This window comes from Sinocyclocheilus grahami, unplaced genomic scaffold, assembly GCF_001515645.1.
Source record: "Sinocyclocheilus grahami isolate Dianchi unplaced genomic scaffold, SAMN03320097.WGS_v1.1 scaffold102.1, whole genome shotgun sequence".
Taxonomy (NCBI): Eukaryota; Metazoa; Chordata; class Actinopteri; order Cypriniformes; family Cyprinidae; genus Sinocyclocheilus; species Sinocyclocheilus grahami.
In genome coordinates, this window is record NW_015505281.1 from 1,483,969 (window position 1) to 1,500,164 (window position 16,196).

General features: G+C 37.2%; 2 protein-coding genes across 4 annotated transcripts in view; both read left to right on the forward strand.

Moving 5' to 3' along the window:
* Positions 1–13,928, forward strand: part of LOC107588327 (ankyrin repeat domain-containing protein 13D-like) — a 22,888-nt gene extending 8,960 nt beyond the window's left edge. Inside the window, exons 3-17 of one of the 3 annotated variants that reach the window (XM_016276386.1) lie at positions 1,044–1,168; positions 1,315–1,360; positions 1,646–1,789; positions 1,864–2,053; positions 4,345–4,411; positions 6,452–6,533; positions 6,688–6,749; positions 7,535–7,665; positions 7,770–7,927; positions 8,969–9,082; positions 9,158–9,330; positions 10,533–10,612; positions 10,694–10,912; positions 13,427–13,505; positions 13,612–13,928. In XM_016276386.1, coding sequence (XP_016131872.1) covers positions 1,044–1,168; positions 1,315–1,360; positions 1,646–1,789; positions 1,864–2,053; positions 4,345–4,411; positions 6,452–6,533; positions 6,688–6,749; positions 7,535–7,665; positions 7,770–7,927; positions 8,969–9,082; positions 9,158–9,330; positions 10,533–10,612; positions 10,694–10,912; positions 13,427–13,490 — 1,655 coding nt within the window. In that variant the 3' untranslated portion in view covers positions 13,491–13,505; positions 13,612–13,928. Of the gene's footprint in view, positions 1–1,043; positions 1,169–1,314; positions 1,361–1,645; positions 1,790–1,863; positions 2,054–4,344; positions 4,412–6,451; positions 6,534–6,687; positions 6,750–7,534; positions 7,666–7,769; positions 7,928–8,968; positions 9,083–9,157; positions 9,331–10,532; positions 10,613–10,693; positions 10,913–13,426 lie in introns of all 3 variants that reach the window. The other 2 variants (XM_016276384.1, XM_016276385.1) reach the window with 2 other exon arrangements.
* A 1,097-nt stretch (positions 13,929–15,025) lies between these two features.
* LOC107588331 (C-terminal-binding protein 1-like) overlaps positions 15,026–16,196 on the forward strand; it is a 30,493-nt gene continuing 29,322 nt past the window's right edge. Inside the window, exon 1 of the mRNA XM_016276389.1 lies at positions 15,026–15,200. The gene's annotated coding sequence lies outside the window, so the exon portion shown is untranslated. The remainder of the gene's footprint in view (positions 15,201–16,196) is intronic.

The following is a 16,196-nucleotide window of genomic DNA, read 5'->3' on the forward strand; positions in this document are numbered from 1 at the left end:
TGCAAGGCTGCAATGAGTGAAAAATTGAAAAATTTAAGGGGGTCTGAATACTTTCCGTACCCACTGTATATATATATATATGTGTATTTTATTTAGGTCTGTGCAGCTTAACCCACAAACATCATAATACTAATAGAAATTTTGTAGACACATTCCACTATACATCTTTGCAGGCATTTTCATGACCTTAAATGATAAAAAGTCACAAAATTTCGAGAAAAACATGATGGGTTAGTTAACCAGTATTTCCAACAACTCAAAAAACTGAAATGTGTCAAAGTGATCTGAAACCTAATATAAGGTTTAAGCTTCAAAAATGACACAAGCACCATAAAAATAGTCCGTATGACTTGTAAAGCCATACTATAACTTTGTGTGAGGTGCAGACGGAGATGTAAGTTATTCACTGAAAATAAAGCAGAATACAAGATTTCAGTCATTAGCTACTTATAAAAAGGCTCATACACATTTCAACACTGCACCATGTGCATGGTATTTTTGAATCCGACTGAGAAAATAGATGGCTTCAAGCATTTAAATGCTTAATTTTTTCTTCTTGGTCACATTATTTCAGGGCTACACCACCTCTTTCACGCCAATCAAAATTCAATTTAATTCAAGCTCAATAAGAGCTCAATTGCGGCGTTTACATCAAGGCCTTTTAGTTCATTTGAGACATCAGTCCAATTATGGATTATTAATGGATTATTAGGGTGCATGTAAACATAGCTACCGTGGTATATCTCTGAATATACCACACAAGCTATGTTGATGTTGTTTTCATTTTTGGAGATTGACAGCCCCAGTCCCCTTTCTCTTACATTATATTGAAAAGAGTTCCCTGGGATTCTGGAGAATATCTCGGTTTATATTCCTCAGAAAAAAAAAAGAGGACACACAGGTCTGGAATCACACAAAAAGGTCATTAGTGTCTAATTTTCATCGTCCTTTAAGAACTTTTCCTTGTCTTGCAACATGTGCATCTTCAGTGAATCTCATTGGTGCACGGCGGTGGTGATGGCAGTGTTGAACTGTGTGTGCAGTTTTGCAGGAGGCAGTGAGCACTGGAGACCCTGAGCTTGTGCAGCTGGTCCTTCAGTACAGAGACTTCAGGAGAGCCACAGAGAGACTGGCTGGTATTCCTGAGCTGCTGAGCAAACTGAGACAGGTGATCCATAAGTATACATACACCCTGACTGAAGATGCATTTGATATGCATCCATAAGACTTTTTTTATAAACTTATCAGGTACAGTATTGGTTTGATTTGCCATCCTCTTTCAAAAGGCATTCTAACATGTCGTCTTTCTTGCAGGCACAGGATTTCTACGTGGAGATGAAATGGGAATTTACTAGCTGGGGTGAGTTTGGAAAGAACCACAAACTCTTTCGCTTTCACTTCTGTCTCACCGTTGGCGAATTGTATCGTATTTATTTATTTATTATTAAATGTTGAACCTGTGTGAACCAGATTTTATTCCCTGAGAAGCTGATATGGCAATAAATTTAAATAAAACCAAACAACAAACCAACCCACCATTGGCAAGCTATATGGCAGCTTTAACCGTTTCAGCACCACAGATGTGGACAGCTCCTGTGATCAATTGCTTCTGACAGTCAGTTGTCGTTCTGTCTCAATTACTCAGTTCCTCTAGTGTCGAAAGTTTGTCCAAGCGATGTGTATCGTGTATGGAAAAGTGGTTCGTGTTTGAGGGTCGACACCACTTTATTGGGCTTTGAGCACATGACTTGGCTTAAGGGCCGACGCAGCTACATCTTTAAAGGTGGAGGTGAGTCTTCAGCACGCATTCATGCAGGATTCACACAGAGTTCAGTGCTTTGAGGTGGTTTGTGTGTTTTGCAGAGAGCGGGGCCATGGTGATGGAGGTGGACCACGAGAAGCAGGTGGTGTATACAGAACCGCTGTCTCTGTCTCCGCGGGACGCTCCCTCTCTGCTCGCCGCCATGCTGCCCTCGCAGGAGAACACGGCCCAGAGACTCACCTCTCCTATAGTGTCCACTCATCTCAACACACGCAACATTGCCTTCGAGAGGTACAGGAAGAGGCTTTACCACAGATTTAATTAGTCTGAGTCTGTATGGAGTGCATTAGGGCATGGCCTGTTTTTCAGTGGCGCTGGTTCCGGAGATTTTTTTTCCATTCATTTTTCCCATAGGGATTTTAAAAAAGCATTTGTTAAAGTGTTATAAACCATGAACCAAACCAGTCAGCTACGAGGAGAATCACAACATTACAAAGGTTTATTTGAAGCAAAAAAAAAACTTGGAAATCAGACAAAAAGACACGTACAAGACTTGATGTACTTAATGGCTTTAATGAAGGATTGCAAATAACATAATCAAATTAAAAACGATGGAGAAATATGCAACTATTGCTATATATATATATATACAGTATATATATATATATATATATATATACAGTGGGTAAAATATGTATTGAACACGTCACCATTTTTCTAAGTAAATATATTTCAAAAGGTGCTGTTGACATGCATTTTCCACCAGATGTCGGTAATAACCCAATTAATCCCCACACACAAAAAACAAAGCAAATAATTACAGAAATTAAGTTGTGTAATAAAATGGAATGTCTCAGAGAAAAAAGTATTGAACTACTGAAATGTATTTAATACTTTGTACAAAAGCCTTTGTTGGTAATGACAGCTTCAAGACGCCTCCTGTATGGAGAAACTAGTCGCATGCATTGCTCAGATGTGATTTTGGCCTATTCTTCCACAGAGTCTACAAATCTTGAAGGTTCCATGGGCCTCTTCTGTGAACTCTGATCTTTAGTTCTTATTTTCTATTGGATTCAAGTCAGGTGATTGGCTGGACCATTCTAACAGCTTTATTTTCTTTTTCTGAAACCAATTGAGAATTGGCTGTGTTTGGGATCATTGTCTTGCTGAAATGTCCAACCTTGTTTCATCTTCATCATCCTGGTACTGTAGGTGTTGGGACTGATTCTGAACCAGCTAATATTAATTTCCACTGACTAGGGGCAGGATTGCTTTTTAATTACTGATAGATTTCAGCTGGTGTCTTGGCTTTCCATGCCTTTTTGAACCTCCTTTTCGTCATGTGTTCAATACTTTTTCCCTTTGTCATTTCATTTGATTACACATAACTTAATTTCTGAACTTGTTTGTTTTGTTTTCTTTATATGTATGGATTACTTGGGTTGTTACCGCCAAGTATATTGCTAAATATGCATATATACTGTAAACAAAAATTACAGTATTGTGACCGCATAGCGGTACCACCTCGATTACATAATTTGTGGTGCTTCATGGGAGTTGGCATTCCTGCAAACTTATTTGGATTTATTTTGTTCAGCACGACTCTCTGATTGGAGGAATTTTCTGTTTGGCATCATGGGTAATGTAGTTACCCATCACCATAGATTCAACTGTTAAACATGATTATTTTACAAATAAACTGAAATAATAACAAAGTATGGCTTAAGCAGAAGCACATATCATCGATTTAACAACTTACGGGGTCATGAACTGCCTTTTTAATTTTGTGTTGTTCTCTGAGGTCCACTAATAATGTTAACGATGTAAACGATCCAATATAGTCGACACAGCATCGTCTTTTAGTGTTAATCTTTCTGAAAATCCTGCGTCGAATTGTGCCTTGTTTGTAAACGAATCCGCGTTAAAATGAAGTGAACAATGGACCGAGTTCTTACTGATGGATCTTTAATTAAGTTCATCAAATGAAGTTTATCATTTGGTTTCTGTGTAGACATGTGTTTGCCGCTCTTGTCATTTGCCTACTAAATGCATTAATCGGTGGGCGGGGCTAAACAGGCAGTGATATAGAATCAGTGGGCGGGGCTAAACAGGCAGCGGTGTAGAATTGGTGGGCGGGGCTAAACAGGCAGCAATGTAGAATTGGTGAGTGGGGCTAAACAGACAGTGATATAGAATCAGTGGGCAGGGCTAAACAGGCAGGCGTTGATCTTCTGCGGAGGCGGTGTTTATCCACACTATTGCATCATAGAGTGGAACATTGATTCCACAAGCTGTTGTTTTGGTAGACTGGCTTTAATATAAGCTAGTTTTTAGTCTAACAAGAAAGTTTTGAGTTCTGAAACGTACAGGATGTTTGTATAGTACAATGACCTCTTAAATGTCAAAAGATCAGGGGAATTTTGATTTCTCAGTTCGTGACCCCTTTAAAGCTCACAGTAGGTCTGTCTTTCAAGCGTTATATTTTAGCATTAAAATAAATTTTGTCTTGGTAGTGAGTTTTATAGTTTTTACCTCTGGAAACAACTGTTGCACATCTAATTCCCTGTTCTGTCTGACTCTAGAAATAAGTCTGGGATTTGGGGATGGCGCTCTGAGAAGACAGAGGTTGTCAGTGGATATGAAGCAAAGGTGGGTCCACTTTAAGAGGCATTTAGCTCTGAGCCTTGCTGAAAACACCTGTGCAGAGCAGTGTTCATTTCGTTGACGAATAATTTTCTTCATAATTTTTAAGACGATAACGAACTAAAACTCTTTTTAAATGACAAAAAAAATCTATTGACATTTTCTTCAACGCATTAAAAACGAGACGAACATGTTAGGGAGGGACGATTTGGGAAGAGTTTCATTCAGAACGAATCTGCTGCGTGGTTCGGAGGTTAGATGCGTACATATGAACCGGCGGGACATGAGCTAACATACACTTGCTGCACGTCGCATAAAACCTTAAAAAATATTAATATGTGGGATAAATCTGACGACGCAAGAGAGAACTCAATTCGGTCTGGTTTTCTGAGCGCAGACACTGAAGCATACACACACAGAAAGCGCGCCTCACAGCATGTACTCTCTCACGTCGCATGAACGGAGAATTAGTAGAGCCTTTTTAGTATTGTTGCCGCTGCAGCCATGTCGTGAAGACGCTGTGTGCTTCGTTGTGAAAGCGAAACTACTTTGTTTGGCCTTCCAAAAGAGGACGATATCTGCTTCGTCATGCCTAGAGCTGATCCGTGCTGGTCGCTGAGGGAATACATCAACTTCACGCTGTGGATCGCCGGATCGGCTTTCACCGTGGACGAAGCAGAGTCCAGCCCGGGGTCGTCACATGTGGTTGCCGCTCCTTCGCCGCTCATGCTAGGCCGCTGTGTTGTTCGTTGTGAAAGCGAAACTACTTTGTTTGGTCTTCCAAAAGAGGACACGACTACAAATCAGTGGTTAAGTTGTATTTACAACACTGTTCCAGAACAGTTTAACCCAAATATCCAGATGTGTGCAACACATTTTATGGAGGACTGTTTACTGATCCTGGGAGAGTAACATTAGACTACAATGCCGGCAGTTCTGACTCAGTCTGTAAGTAAATTTTCATTTAAAGGATTTGCCACTGATGATTCAAACGCGAGTTTGTAGAGTAGCACTTGTTGTTTGTAATTTCTCTGATCACAAATGCAGACAGAGTTTTATGTTTACGCGGCGCGATGCAACGCGTAAAAAGACAGTATAAGTAATTATAATCCGTAATTATGTCCCCACTGGATGCAACAAATGCCTCGTTTGTAATGGGTTTTAATGATTTTGTCTCATCGCTCCGGCCGGGACACGGCATCACAGTATGGTGAGGGGCGTAACATTTCCGTCACACGCTTGAGGTATTCGGCCAATCACAACACACTGGATAGCTGGCCAATTACAGCACACCTCGCTTTTCAGACCGATGAGCTTTGTAAAAGTCGATGCGTTTCAAAAAGGCGGGGCATAGAGGAGAAACAATAATGTACAGTATGTAAATATTCTGTGTTTTTTTTAACTTTAAACCGCATAAACACATTTCACTACACCAAATACACAACATAATGTTCTTTTTAGCAGCATTATATGACCCCTTTAATCAAGCAACAACAGAAAGACAGAAAATCGCGCACTGCTCTTGACTGAAAAACTTTAGTAGCTCTAAAGATGAATCTACATTTATTTATAGAAATACATTTGTCTACTTGAAAGAATGAAGAATATGTTAAACAAGTTGCTGTAAAGAATGCCTAATTAGCCAATATAACCATTGGTATTTCATTAAAAAGAAGACCATGTTCTTGTTCTTTATGAGAAGTGGTTTTATTTCATTTTAACATAAAGGCATGTTGTGTGTCACCGCAGTTAAATCGGTGTCTATGACGATAAAACCTTAATATCAAACCTATATAATGAGTTTGGAAATGTTAGAGAAATGCTTAATAAATGCATTACACTGTAACCAAACCCATTAGATTTTAGCCGACTAAATTTACTGTAGATTTAGTAAACTAAAACTAAAAACAATTCAGATGACTAAAATATGACAAACTAAATGGCATTTTAGTCAAAAGACTAAATCAAAATTTGCTGTCAAAATTAATACTGGTGCAGAGGACAAAATGACCTCCCTGATTGTTTTTTATACTTGCATAATTGTAGGTTTTCAGTGCCAGTAATGTGGAGTTAGTGACACGTTCTCGGACTGAACACCTTTCTGATCAGGACAAGTCTAGGAGTAAAGGTACTTAAACCCATACAAACAGAAAAATTATGCTGACAGTCAATTTAAAATTTAAAAGTACATATAGTTTTTTTTTTTTTTTACATATACTCAAATGCATTTCCCTTTCTGTGCTGTCACCTTCCACTCACTCCCGGCCTCTCTGTGCTTTCAGGATCTAGAACTCCTCTACAGTCTTTCCTTGGTATTGCTGAGCAGCACATCTCTAGTACTGGGGTGAGTGTGATCACTGATTGGTGCACATCATTTCAGTTCAGTTGCATATGATCTTATATATATATATATTTTTTTTTTTTTTACATTTACTAACTAAACAAATGTTAAAAGTACCTCACAAAACTATAAATTAAAAATATATTAAAGTAAATTAACAAAATATTTAAAGATTAAAATGATTTGAAAATGTTAATGATTAATATAATCATTAAAAAAATTTGCCTAAATCATATATAAAAAATGAACATATATCCCACCATTCAAAAGTTTGGGGTCAAAAGATTTTGTTGTTGTTATTGAATGAAATGTATTTTTTATTGAGCATGGTTGATTTTTTTTATTGAGCATGGTTGATGATTTAAGCTAAAGACATTTTAAATGTTGTTGTTTTGAACTTTCATCAGAGAAACCTTAAAACATTTATCATGGTTTCCACAAAAATATGAAGCAGCACAACTGTTTTCAACACTGATAATAGGAAATGTTTCTTGAGCGGCAAATCAGCATATTAGAATGATTTCTGAAGGATCGTGTGACACTGAAGACTGGAGTAATGATGCTGAAAATTCAGCTTTGATCACAGGAAGAAATTACATCATAAAGAAAATAGAAAACTTATTTTAAATTGAAAATAATATTTCACAACATTACTGTTTTTGCAGTATTTTTGATCAAATAAATGCAGCCTCGCTGAGCATAAAAACTAAATATATATTTTTTGTGACAATATTTGTGACTGTGCTGATTGGAGACAACACTGAATCATTTGTTTACTGTGTTTCTAGAGTCAGGTTTCTCAGTGCGCTAGTCCCCATAACCCAACAGCCATCACAGCGGAGGAGTACTTCGATGCAGAGTTTAATCTGAATGGCAGAGATATTGGGCGGCCCATTGAGCTCACCAGCAAAGTGCAGAGGTACCATCTCTATGGCAACCCCAAAGTGCCATGATTTGAACCTGTTTGCATGTGAATTAAAAACATTTGCTTTGTCTCTTTACCTCTGTGTGTGTCTCACTCAGGTTTAAGGCCACACTGTGGTTGAGTGAAGATCATCCTCTCTCGCTGGCTGAGCAGGTTACGCCCATCATTGACCTCATGGCCATATCTAACGCCCACTTTGCCAAGCTGCGTGACTTCATCACCCTACGCCTGCCACCTGGCTTTCCTGTAAAGATTGGTGAGAAGAAGTGTCACATCAAGTTGATTGATCATTTTATGTCCTTAAAGTCAACAATGCAATCAAAATCTTTTGCTATTTACTTTCTTAAAGGGAGAGTCCACCCAAATATTCAGTCATCATTTGCTTACCCTCATTATTTACTCATTTCTTTATTCTATGGAAAACAAAAGAAGATAGTTTGAAGAATGTTGTTTCGGGTTATTTATAAAGTTATTTTTGCTGCTTTATAGGCCTTGAAAGGTTAAATACACACACTTGTATGTGTCAAAATGCACGTCTTTGCAAGTATCCTCGTAAACGCAGTAATTTAGGTCTTAAGTGAAAGCAAACAGCCGAGAAAGAAAAACACACATGTAACAGTATATTGGATCCGGGGCAGCTCTTAAAGTGACAGCAGTCTAATATTCCCGCTGTCTGTCATTCATGTTAATCAAACAACAAAAGACAGAAAATCTCTCACTGCTCTTGAATAAATCACTTTTGTAACTTTAGTAAGAAGAAAATACATTAAATTTACACATTATAGTAATCAAATGTATAAAACTCTGCATATTCTTCAAAGTATATACAATGTATTCTTGTTTATTTGTTCTACTGTAGTTTTTTTGTCCTATTGCTTGCAATTAATTTCTTCTTATTATTAAGTCGCTGACTGTTTACTTGTCTTCGGTGAACTTGAGTTTTTTTTATTTAGGCTAGTATTAGTTTTGTGACAAGAATTATTACATTTCTATTGTATCAAAAATTTTTATATCATAAAGACCTTATTTAAAGTTTAAAACAACTAATTAAAAAAAACTATATCGTGATATATATCGTTACTGTGAAATAGAATTACTCTTATATCGTGATATAAGATTTTGGTCATATCGCCCACTCCTACTTGATGGGGAGCAAATGATGACAGAATTTAATTTTGTACATTACATTTATTTGTGGTCTTATTTAAAATATTTTCTCAAGAAATGTCCTGTTTTACACCAAAAATTGTTGTAAACAGCAGTTTAAATTGACTTTAATCATTGTTCTGACTCTTAGAAATTCCTCTCTTCCATGTGTTGAATGCTCGAGTGACATTCAGCAATTTGTGTGGCTGCGATGAACCGGTCAGTTCTGTTACAGTACAATCTCCTCAAGGAGCCACAGAGGCCGGTAAGTATCTCTTCAGGTCTAAAGTTGCTCTGACTGTGACTGTGACTGTATTTAGCCTCACCTCACTGCTTTCAGGTCAGACGCCTCCCCCTCTGCAGTGTGAAATCGACCCGTCTGTGTTTGAGCCTCCCCCAGAATACACCACCCTTGGACCAGGCCGCAGCGAACCAATGAGGGATGAGGATGATAATTTACTCCAGTTCGCCATACAGCAGAGTCTGCTGGACGCGGGAACAGAGAGTGACCAGGTAATGGCATCTATCACATGGTATGTCCATGGATCGGCATTCTAATTCATTACACACAAAATATTCCATGCACTTTCTCGATCTGGCAAGCTCTGTTCTGATTGGCTGGCTGTACTCAACTTCTAAGAGTCGCTGCATATTTTTATCAGTCTGCCTGGAAACCGATGTTTTCCAAGGTACTAGGTTTATATGATTTGAGAGAGAGCTAATTATTTGATCTTGATTATTTCATTATTGTATTTTTTCAAAGATATCCAGAGTTTATTTTAGAAGCATGATATTCAGAGTTCATATTCAGACACTAACTAGCAAGTAAACTAGATTTCTGCTATTAGAACTCTATTTTCCTCTTTATGACTGTGAAATAATCTAGACATTATTTTGGGTGAAAAGAAAGTCAGATATGGGTTTGTTTTCTGTAAAGCCACTCGTAAACTGATACTGCCCTGCGATTATTACATTATTGAAATATATATGGCATGAAAATTGCTGAATCTAAAAACATAAGCTCTGTTCCCAGTTTTTATTTATTTATTTTATTGTGACGTGTAGATTTTTGTCCCAATAAATTTGGAAATATCTGTTTTTAAATTTTTTTTTTTTTTTTACTTTCATGCAAAACCAAACATTAGTCATTTTAGATATTCTGACAGTGTTTATCTCTATAGTCATTTTTAACCAGAATAAGCTGTTACCATAAACCAGCCACTAAAACATTATATAACAAACTTGTGAATCTTTTATTCAACATCCATCTGCTTTTTTGTGCTATAACCAAGAATGCAACCACATATTCAACCTGTTCAGGATAAATACCGAAAAAATATACTACTTTAATTTAATTTTAAAAATCATTAATATGCACAGCAGACATTTCTGTGATTAGTTTCAGTGTTGCAAAAAAACACGGTTGCATAAACTGCTAAGACTTGTCTAAGTCATCTAAATTTTTAGCTGGTTATACTGTACTAGTTATTAATTTAAGACACAGGGTTAACATCATGGCTATGTTTATACGTCTGGCCCCACATCTAAACAGATACTTTACTCCTCATGATTAAACCTTTTTCATAGTCTTTATTATGAGTAATTGTGAAGCTCTAGTCAATACTAAACAATTAGCAGACATCAACTTTTCATCAGTCCCTCCACAGCTTTCCACCCACTCCCTCATTTCTTTCTTTTCCTGTGCGTTTCTCTAGGTGACCATATGGGAGGCTCTCACGAACACTCGTCCAGATTCTCAGCCTCCGCTTTATGAGGAGGACTCTCAGCTTGAGAGGTGTGTGTGTGTGTGTATCGAGTGTTGAGTGTGAGCATATCAATTGTTCAGCTGTTTGAAATGTGATTGTGTGTCTGACAGGGCGATTCAGGAATCTTTGTCGCTGGCTGGAGGGGAGAGTGTCGAGTCCGATGCTGGCCAGCCGCTATCCCCGTCTGATCCCGCACTCATCTCACCTCCGTGTTACAGCTCACTGACCGAGCCTCGGGCACCGGGAGCGTTTGCTGTGGCCACCAGTTTTGATGAACAGCTACGCATGGCGATGGAGCTTTCCTGCAGAGAACAGGAGGAGTTAGACAGGTACGAATGACAGAGGAGCAAGAAACGACAGGATCCAAAAACATAAGCTCTGTTCCCAAACCTACTGAGCTCAAATCTAGACAGGCTTTCAAGGCATCATTGGCTTTTGACACAAAGCCTGTAGCAAACAGCTGACTGCAAATTTATGCTGCCTTAAAATATCTTTATGGCTTAAATCTAAGACAGTGTTGCATGCATCCAAGAGGAAATTTTGTTTTTTGTTTTGTTTCTATATACAACCTGATAAGCACATTTACTAAACATTTTTATCAGATAATTTTTTTTGTTTGTTTTTCTATTTTGTTTTTTGTTTCATTTTTGTTTTTTGTTGTGCTATAAACAACATGACAAGCACATTTATTACATATTTTTCATCCAAGATAATTATTTTTTGTTTTCTTTGCCTTTTTGAAAAAAAGTTTTTTGTTTGTGGTTTTTTAAATTGTTTTATTTTTGTAGCACTATATACAATCTGATAAGCACATTGACTGCACATTTTTCATTTGTTTTTAGTTTTGCTTCATTGTGCTATAAACATGACAAGCACATTTACTATACATTTTTTTATCCAAGAAAAAAATAAATTATTGTTTTCTTTTGTTGCACTAATATACAACCTGACATTTACTAGGCTACTACATATTTTTAATCAAAGAGAAAATGTTGTTTTCTTTTGTTTTTGTTTTTGTTTTTTTGTTGTTATAAACAATCTGACAAGCACATTTGCTGCACATTTTTCATCCAAGAAAAAAAGTTTTTTGTTTCAGTTTTTGTTTTGCTTTGTTGCGCTAAATACAACCTGACAAGCACATTAAGTACACAATTTTTTATTTTATTTTTCAGTATTTTTTTTTATTTGTTTGTTTCATTTCGTTGCACTATATCTGGCAAGCACATTTACTGCACATTTTTTCATCCAGGTTAAAATTTGGATTTGTTTTTTGTTTCATATTTTCGTTTTGCTGCACTAAATACAACCTGACAAGCACATTTATTACACATTTTCATCCAAGAGAAATTATTATTTGTATTTTTTTCATTTGTTTCATTTTGTTGCTCTATGAACACATTTTGTTTTGTTTGTTGTTGTTGTTTTTTGTTTTATTTTTGTTTTGTTTTGTTGTGCTGACCATATTTCAGTTTTCCAAAAAGAGGACAGTGGGGGCAGGTTAAGGGGGGGGGGGGGGGTCTATATAATATCAAAACTCTAAATATGTAATTTCCATACCTAAAATACATACAGTCACTGTTCACTGTTATGCAGATTGATCACAGTTTATCATGGGTAGAATGCAAAATTTTTCAATGTTACAAGCATTTCAGTCAAATGTAATTTATGCAATATTTCAAACCTTTAACCCATGGGAGAAAATCAGCCCATGGCAACAGTAGCCCAATTACATGGGGAAAAAAACACGTTCTTGGCTACCCTGCATCCAACACAAGCTGTAGGAGTCTGATCATGGGTCGAGAGTAAGGAGAGATGACTGACAAACCATGCTGAAGGATTTTCTGCTTAGCAGATTGACAGATATCTGATCTTATAAGATGTGCTCCCTTTATACCGGGTTCAGACTACACTATATTTTTGTCGGTCACGATAGTCACTGTGTCAGATTACACGATTTTGACTCCTAAAATCTTGTCGTATCATGGATAAGAAACATGTCAGACTACACGTTGCTTCCCGACCATTCATAGCGTGCCGTCTTTAACGACGCACGTGATGTCATGGAGAAGGCGGAACTAGCGACTGACTTCAGAAAACAAGAGTGTAAACATTGCTGAAGCGCTTCCGCTATAGTTCGCCAGCATTTTTCTTTCTTTGTTCTGTCGTGGTAGGGTTTTTTTTATCTAAGAGAAAAATTTTTGTTTGTTGTTTTTTTTTTTCTCTGTTTTATGTTTGTTTTTTTATATACAACCTGGTAAGCACATTAACTACACATTTTTCATCAAAGTGAAATTCATTTTTGTTTTGTTTTGTTGTGCTATAAACAACATGACAAGCACATTTACTATACATTTTTAAAAAAAAAGTTTATTGTAGTTTTGTTTTGTTTTGTTGCACTATATACAACTTGACAAACACATTTTTTTCATCCAGGACAGAATTGTTTTGTTTTGTTTCGGTTTCAGTTTTGCTTTGTTACACTATATACAAACTGCCAAGCACATGTACTACACATTTTTTCATCCAAGATTTATTTATTTTTTGTTTTGTTGCACTACAGTATATAAAACATGACAAGCACATTTATGACACATTTTTCATCCAAAAGAATAATTTGTTGTTTCTTTTCTACTTACAGAAACTATTCCAGTCACAAAAACATTAACACCTATTATTATTTTGTTCTTTACATTTTCAATGGAGCGACTTAATGTGAGGAATTTTCCACATACCACATGGGTTTAGTACAGAAAATCTTAAATTCATATAGAAACTGTGGAACAGAGTTTATGTATTTCCTCATTTGTATCAGCCAGTCTCACTCTTCTTTTTGTTCCCTAAAGGAAGAGGAGGGAAGAGGAGGAAGAGCTGGAGAGGATACTACAGCTGTCTCTCACAGAGAAGTAACTAGCAATGCTTGATGTGGGTTCAATGGAGTAATTTATTGGTTGTGTTTTTTTTCCCTGCAATGTTAAATTATTATTCTTCTAGATTCATCGCTCTTTATTTCTTTTCCAAAATAATAAAGATGGAATAGAAAGAGGAATCAGAGAGAGTGTGTGTGCCAGGACTGAAACGATTCATAACAGAAGATAAATCAAAGAGCACGGCATGAAAATGTGAATGATATCCTCTCAGTTCCACTGTCTTTTGAGTGATAAAAGGTCAACTTTAACTTCATTGTATAATGATGCAGATGAAAATGTGAATATAAATTATGAACATTGACGACTATGATCATGCATAAAGGTAAAGTACTGAAAATACTATTGCATAAAATAATGAGTGTACTTATGGTGGATGATAATAACATGAAAGTATAAGTATTAAATTTTGCTCAAACACTTTCACAACAATGATCTCTGTTATGACGTTTTTGCATGCATGGGGGAAGCAACCATCTAACACACATAGACGGCAGACAAAGAAACTGACAGAAACACCTCAAATATATTAGTATCACGGATGTAAAGGGGATTCGAATAGCCTTTGCCTTCAGAAAAGCTGCTCTTCACACAGACCATGCATGTGTAGTGTGATTTAGCTGCAGAGTTCCTCCGTAATATTAGTGTTTCTATTGTTATTCTTGTGTACCACTGTCATTTTGTTATATAAGACAACTGAATTATCCATTACATCTGCAACAAATCAAAAGGTATTCTCCACTAGGTTTTCAATTTGTGTCAAAACAAAGGCACTGATATATTTTAAGATCAGGCAGTGCAGGCAGTTTCTTTCAGTTAAAGCTCAGAATTACTGAGACTGTGAAGCCGGGGGATAGTGTCCTGCACCCACTAGTAAAAAGTAGTGCTGCATCCCAAATAAAAGGTTTTGTTTACACATGTGTGTGTATTGTGTATATTTATTATGTATAAATAAATACACACACATACAGCATGTATTTTGAAAATATTTACATGTACATATTTATATTCATATAATTTACATCATATATAATATATAAACATTACATATTTTTCTTAAATATATACATGCATGAGCAATAAATTGGGGGGGGGAAAAGTAACTCAGATATTCTCTTGTAAATTAAAAAGTAATGCGTTACTTTACTAGTTACTTGAAAAAAGTAATCTGATTACGTAACTCGCGTTACTTGTAATGCGCTACCCCCAACACTGGTATTTATATATACATAATAAATATACACAGTAGGCTACACACACATATTATGTAAACAAAAACTTATTTTGGATGCGATTAATCGTTTTGACAGCACTAGTAAAAAGATATCAAAAATGATATCGGGTGTCTGAATCATTTTTGGTTTGACTGTATATGATCACGTGACACGTAATGCAAATTCTCCATCCCCTACATAGCAGTCTCGGAATAAATCTGATGCTTGAAGAAAGGAAATGAGCTCAGGCTCAGGGCCCAAGTGGCTCCAGGGCTGAGGGCCCCGCACGGTCACACACTGGCCTGTAGGCGGCGCTCGTCTGCGCAGCGCTCATGTCTCCGCTCTGAATGCTCGCTCTTTCCACAACACGTTGTCTGTGCGGCCTCGACTTCCTCTTCTGTGCAGATTCATGGCGAGTGATATAGCGGGGAAGAGTTGATTCACCTGCCGCGACCACACCGAGCCTGCAGGTGAGTGCGGTGCGTGTCCCTGCTTCTGCTGTATCTTTGACACGTTACTCACACCAGACTCTCGATTGTGTGTGTGTTGTTATAACTGTGTACCGCTCTCTCTCACACACACACACACACACACACACTCTCGGTGTGTGTGTTTAATGTTTGGTAGCTCGGTTAGCAACCAGTCTAAGCAGTGTGTGCGTTCACAGTCAGAGGAGCGACGCTACAAGAGACGAATATAGTTATAAGAGCGATTAAAAACCACATAAGCGCGTGTGTTTTGTATAATGCTTCTGGAGGTTAATTGTGTAGTCGGTTGCATTGTGTCTTGCTGCATGTGCTAATTAGCTAGCGGAGCGCTAACTGAAAAACTTGCAGCGAGCGACGCGACAAAACTAAAAGGCTCCGTTAAAAGTTAAAGTCAACTAAACTGTTAGTTTGTGAGTGTTTAAACCGTTAACTTAACTTAGCGCACAGCCTACGGCGTAAGTATAAATTGGGCTTTAGCCGTCTGTCGCAGGATTTATCAACATTTCACACCATTTCTGCCTCTTCTGTAGTCTTTTCAGTCCTGAGCTGCTTTACACACACTTGCTCAATGAGCAACAAGAGAGAGAAATAACTCCAAGAAGTGAGACTGAAGTTAACAATCCAGAGATGCGGTTGAACATTCAGCTTAAATAATGTTGTTTCTGGAAACTCTTTGAGGCGCTAAAACATTAGTGCTAGTGTAGAAATGTGTCTTTCTGATGCCTCTAGACGTATCTAGGTTTATTATTAAAGGGGTCATATGATGCTGCTATAAAGAACATTATTTTGTGTATTTGGTGTAATGAAATGTGTTTATGCGGTTTAAAGTAAAAAAAAAAACACATTATTTTCCACATACTGTACATTATTGTTTCTCCTCTATGCCCCACCTTTTTGAAACGCGTCGATTCTTACAAAGCTCATCGGTCTGAAAAGCGAGGTGTGCTGTGATTGGTCAGCTATCCAGTGCGTTGTGATTGGCCGAAT